This window comes from Pseudoliparis swirei, chromosome 23 (assembly GCF_029220125.1).
Source record: "Pseudoliparis swirei isolate HS2019 ecotype Mariana Trench chromosome 23, NWPU_hadal_v1, whole genome shotgun sequence".
NCBI lineage: Eukaryota > Metazoa > Chordata > Actinopteri > Perciformes > Liparidae > Pseudoliparis > Pseudoliparis swirei.
Window position 1 is genome coordinate 12,509,172 of NC_079410.1, and position 6,000 is coordinate 12,515,171.

At 41.6% G+C, this 6,000-nt stretch overlaps 1 protein-coding gene across 1 annotated transcript; it reads left to right on the forward strand.

Moving 5' to 3' along the window:
* Positions 1-3,348: 3,348 nt before the first annotated feature.
* Positions 3,349-4,497, forward strand: LOC130188564 (inward rectifier potassium channel 16-like). Its single transcript, XM_056406959.1, has one exon. The coding sequence runs from the start codon at positions 3,349-3,351 to the stop codon at positions 4,495-4,497; it is 1,149 nt and encodes a 382-aa protein (XP_056262934.1).
* The last annotated feature ends 1,503 nt before the right edge of the window (positions 4,498-6,000 follow it).

Below are 6,000 nucleotides of genomic sequence, written 5' to 3' on the forward strand. Positions count from 1 at the left end.
AGCGAAATGACACAAATATACATAGCTGCAAAATGATCAATATATTATCAATATTTTTCTGCCTTTATTGTTTTCTGGCAGACCATTTAACACTATGCAATGTCCATTTCGTCATCCAGAAGCAAACAGAAGGCATTTGATGGTTTGTCAGGGGAAATATTCCATAGGTCATAAATTCTTCAAGATTGTCCAATCGGGTTCAGAGGGAAGGGATTGCTGTGGTATCAGAACAAAATGGGACTCCGTGTGAGGAGCAGGCCGGCCCTCGACACTCTGCAACTAGCTAACTGAGGTTATTGCCACTGTGGCCAATGCTCGGCAGGACTGATGGGCTTCAGAGGCACCTGACTCAAGTCTCCTTTCTACTTTGCGAGTAAGTCGGATATTTAAACATACTATGTGTGCTTTTTCAAAGATGTAGCTCAAGTTTCTATGTCGAGGAGAAAAAACAGATTTGGCTGGACCAATTGCAAAGAAGCTTTAAGTTAACACAATAGTGACAAATGCAGTTATATAGGTACAAAACTCCACAGAATAATATTTCAAGATATTAACAAGGTCAAGCCAGTCGGAAGGACAATAATTAACCGCACGTTGCAATTATTAAACATTAACTCATGGACAAACAAACAGCATTTATAAAGTATTGTTATCAAACAAGGATACCTCATTAAACACATAATATCATGTGAACAAGTGACTATTTAACTTTTTTAATATCTCAGATTGACATTTTCCCACCTATAATGTTTGTGAATTCGTGTTGACTTTGGGAAACATCAACACATTTTGGGACATCAACTGCATTTATTGGAATTTGTATGAGCACTGACCTCATATTGGCTAACACAATATAACACAACATAGTTCCTTGACATAGAGTAAGAGGTATAGGATATGAAAGAAAGCATGAAGTCAATATGCAGGAATCATGAAATAATAGTAATTCAGATTCTCCCTTTTTAGTCCAACAAAGCCTGAAGAGTCAGTAGCTCACAATGTAATCGCATTGTGTCTTACAGATAAAAAAAGGCATACAATATCAATTAGATTAACCATAGGTGAATAAATACAGACTGAGAAACTAGCAAATGAGAGCACACAGGTCAAATGTATTTATATATACACATATAGAAACAGAATAATAGTGTAACCCTTATCCGGTGTCCCATACCAACATGAGAGCTATTCTTGGTATTTCTTCCTGCTCATTGTAACTGTGTCGTGCATGAGGGTGTGCAGGTGGGCCCCAGTGACACTTTTCTTTGACCTGATTGTCCCGTAACCTGCTGTTGTCCTCCTGCATGCACTCAATGACTGCTGTGTGGAAATCAACTGTCTGTGACACTTAAGAAGAATTTAACAACTTATAATGTACTATACCTGTCGTCGTGGTAACTTGCCCTCTGTCTCTACTTGTCCCTCTTCTTATTTATCAAACACTGTCACCGCCTGTCCCAACATTATTAAGGCATTAGTAGTCAATGTAAAAGATATATTGGTCACGCTTTCTATGACTGTCTGGAATTAATTATGAACTAAAATGTATCAAAGGGATGTCAATGAGTGAACCGCAATGTATTTGACAACTTCAATACTTGATTTATCAAATTATTTATGTGTTGATTATCATTATAAAGCACGATGAACATAACGTAATTAAATTGCGTCTGTTTTCTTTGTTTTGCTAACCTTTATTGAAACACAATACCTTTATTTGCAGTTACCTGCATGACAGTGACTATTTTTATATATTCGCTTTTTTAGTCTGAGTATTTTTGCTACCGGAACCCATTTAAAGGTACAGTACAGTTTGATTTGGATCCACATTTATCTGACAGGAACACAGAGTTTTATTGAGTACACCGTTTTAGACTCATCATATCCGCTGAGTCAATTAAGTAATAAAAACTAAATAAAAAGAATTCTGACAGACGTTATGCAAGGAAGGACAAGGCTTGAAAAACCATCGATCCGTAAGTAAGTGAACACAGCATAGTGCACTTCAACTTGATAGTGTTCCTTTTATCAGTGACACCTCGAGCTGCCGGCAGATTACTGAAGTACAGTATAAGAAAGTGATAACAATGTCCTGACGTTGGTGTATTTTATGTAACACTGACATGAAGAAGCTGGGTATAGTTTGACATTTGAGGAAACATTTGGAGGTGAGAGCTGTTCGAGGTGGTTGGAGGATAATAATTTACCCTCATGAGGACCAAAATAGACATCTAGGTTTTGCTTAATTACCCAATGCAGACTTATGGAGGACTTATGGATAAACGTCAGATTATATGCATGCGTCATATCTATACATGTTTGGCAAAAATATAATGAACTTATCTGGATACTGACACAAGGTTATTACATACATTCATTTTTTGATCCCTCAAAAATAAGTCAGTTTCGTATTATTGCCAAAAAGACTGCTGACTGTTCCCTGGTGGCCATTGTTCTGGGTAAAATCTGGAAGGTAACACACAGATAAACTAAACTGATTAAAAGGAGGGGGCTTCCCTGTGAGAAATAGAATCCACTGACTCAAAGCTTTAGTTAATCTTGTCAGATGGTCACGACTAAATCTTTATACAGTATATATCATCACGCGGCAATATCAATACCTGACTAAGGTCAAGATTTAAGGACTTTTGTATTATCAAGCTCATACCAATAAAGATCGTATGAGTTAAATATAGTTGTTTCTTCTATTTTTTTACATGTTATATCAAAGTCAACCAATACTTAAAGCTAGGGTTGGTGAGGATGAGAAACTACCAAGAGTAAAGTGGATTTTTTTGAACGATCCAACCGAAAAAGCAAGCCCAGTATTGCCAGCTCTTTTCCAACGAAAGCAGTGAGCAGGCCTCCTTCCAACGCCATTGCTTCCACCATAGTTATCACAAAACACATTTGGTAAACTCAACCTATTTGATTCCATGTGCTGACAATAATAATCATAATAATGCCGACTTCAGAGTTCATATGGAGAGCTTTCAGCAAAACTGATTTGCAGTGTGCATTACAGTAATGGAACTTGTGGTAAATAATTAACCAACGAGAAACTCGTGCTCTTTGTTGTACATTATTCACATTATTCACACCCGGAGGCAGTGCACATGTCATTAGCTGCCGATGGCCCGAGGCGCGGGGTGACCTCGGCTGCTTGCTCAAACATGAAGGATTCAGATCAACAAACAAGCCCGAGAGCCTTTGTACATCTCAGTCACATGTAATGAGTTTGATTCTCTCACTCCGGCCCATGCCAAGACGACTGTCCTCCTCACGTGCCTAACTCACCCTCTATCGCATGCTCGCCTTTGTACAGGAAACCGAACGTCTCCGGTCAAAATGAACGCGGAGAGGGGCGAGCCGCTGATCATCGATACGTGCAACACTACAGTCCACGCGATAGGCTGGAAAGATGAGGACCGGCAGATGCGCTTCATGCAGAAAGATGGCACGTTTCCTGTAGTTTTCCAGAAGGCCCCTGGACACTGGAGCCCATTCCTGATGGACATCTTCACTACTCTAGTGGAGATCCGCTGGAGGGTGATGTTCCTCATCTTTTTCCTCTCTTACATTCTCTCTTGGCTCTTTTTCGGTCTCTGTTTTTGGCTCATTGCGCTTGTGCACGGGGACGTGAGCGATGTGGATAACAAACCGTGCGTGGACAACGTGCGCGGCTTTACTGGAGCCTTTTTGTTCTCAATGGAGACCCAGGCGACGATTGGCTATGGCTTCAGAGGGATGACAGAGAACTGTATTGTAGCCATCATTCTGGTGACAGTTCAAGATGTCTTTAGCTGCCTCCTTGACACCATCATCATTGGTGTTGTTGTTGCTAAAATGGCCTGTGCACGTAAAAGAGCTCAGACGGTTGGTTTTAGCAAATGTGCGGTGGTCAACCTGCGAGACGGCAATCTGTGTCTGTCATGGCGACTTGGGGACTTCAGGGGAAATCACATCCTGGAGGGCGTCGCCAGGGCCATGTTAGTCCGCTATGTGAAACAGCCACTGGGAACTATTGTGATGTCATACCAGGACTTGCACATCCGCAACAAAGACATCGTCCTCGCCACACCGGCCACCATTATCCACCAGCTGGAGCCTGGCAGTCCCCTCTACAGCCTGGGCCCCGACGACATGCTGCGAGACAACTTTGAGCTGGTGGTGTCTTTCACCTACACCGGCGACTCTACGGGTATGCTCCACCAGACTCGAACCTCATACACACCAGCGGACATCCACTGGGGCCAGCGCTTTCAGGAAATGATGAAACTGGGCAGGAGGCACTACACGGTGGACTATGCTCTGTTCAATGTGACCACGAGGGTGCCGGGGCCCCTGCTCAGTGCAGAGGAGTTTCACCGGAGAGGATGTCCAGCAGAGGGCAGTCAGTCCCACGGTCCTGTCTCTGCACCGGGCAAGAGAGTCAGACACACTGGCTCAGGGAATCCTGACATCACTGAGGAAGTGATGCAGCAAACTTCTTTTTAGAGTTGTGCACGGTGCACTTGTGATGGACACGCTGATAAGATGCACTCTTGTAAATGTGTCTATATGTAACTTACAATCATATATATAACCTATTTTAGTTCTTTAGATGAATAAAATGCATTGCTGTGAATGTTTGTCAAATTGTGTCGCTCGCCCACTCAACTCTAGGTTTGTTACAGGATTAACATTGAAGACCTCTTAAATGTAACATGTTATAATCCCTTTGAATGGCCGGTGAATTGGAGAGGTTTATTTAAATATAAATTTAGGACGTGTCTATAATGATTGTCAGATTTGGCCATATAACTCTGACGAGTCAAGCTAGTTTATTGTAGCTATACTGTTATTATACTGCAGTTATGCCTCGGCGACACTAAAGCCTTTTTTACAACATCAGCAATTCCTACCAAACACGCAGTACACATCAAACACAGATTGAATGAAATAACGAAAATTATTCATAATGAATGCAGATGATTCACACATCTCACATGTCCTGGTGACCGAAAGAAAGTAAAACAAAAAGAATACTTGTGTTTTTAGATCAGTTTGTGGTACTGACGAGCTCACACACTACTCACACAGGGCATGTACTCACTGTTCCTTGGAAGGTGGTTAAGGAACGGACACAGCCTGAGGCCTCTGTATGTGTGCCAAGCTGACATGCAGGTGCAAGCAGCACGTGACAGCATCCGTCCCACACCACCCAGAAATGCACAAACACTAATGAACTCCCATCTTTCACTGCAAATAAATGTAAATTATCAACAGTAAATTAACAGATTGTTCAGAATTGACAACTCGCACTTAAAGCTGATGACTATCTGTGTCTCGCTCTCGCTAGTCCCACCCCCTCGGTTACTATACCCATCTCTGATTGGCTAACAACTTTACAACTGGTCACTCAGCGCTCACCGAAGAAGAAAAAAGAACCTGATAGGTTCAAACGCTACTCTAAAAAAGGAAATGTTACTGTCTTACCAAAAGGTACATTTCTCTATCAAAATGCTAAAGTTATTACATACCAGCGATAATCGTGTCTCTTTCCAGTTCTACACTGCCACCGTGTGATCACTGAGGGCATTTAATAGCCACCAGAAGTGGTGCCTATGAAATAATTAATTTCACACTCAAAGTAGGCTTACTCTGACTCTATATATCTGCTTTGATATTTACCAGAAAAGGAAAACAACAATATAATTCGACACATGTAATATACGACATGAGATTTAGGAGATTCCCTGGAGATACTTTGCATTGATACATAAACATATTTCTTGTCACTTCACTTTTTTTCATCTTTTCTTCGGCTTTGATTCTCCTGGTTCTCCACTCTGCTGATGATGTATCTTCCATTTGGGCTCAGACCCTCAAACAGGCGCTGCAGCTTTCTATTGGTTGTCGCTGCCACAGGGGCGGGGATAAGCACACGTGCTTTTAAAGTCTGTCTTTGCAACGACAAACATCTTCTTCAGTATTGCTGGAAAGGGTTATGGCAGAATT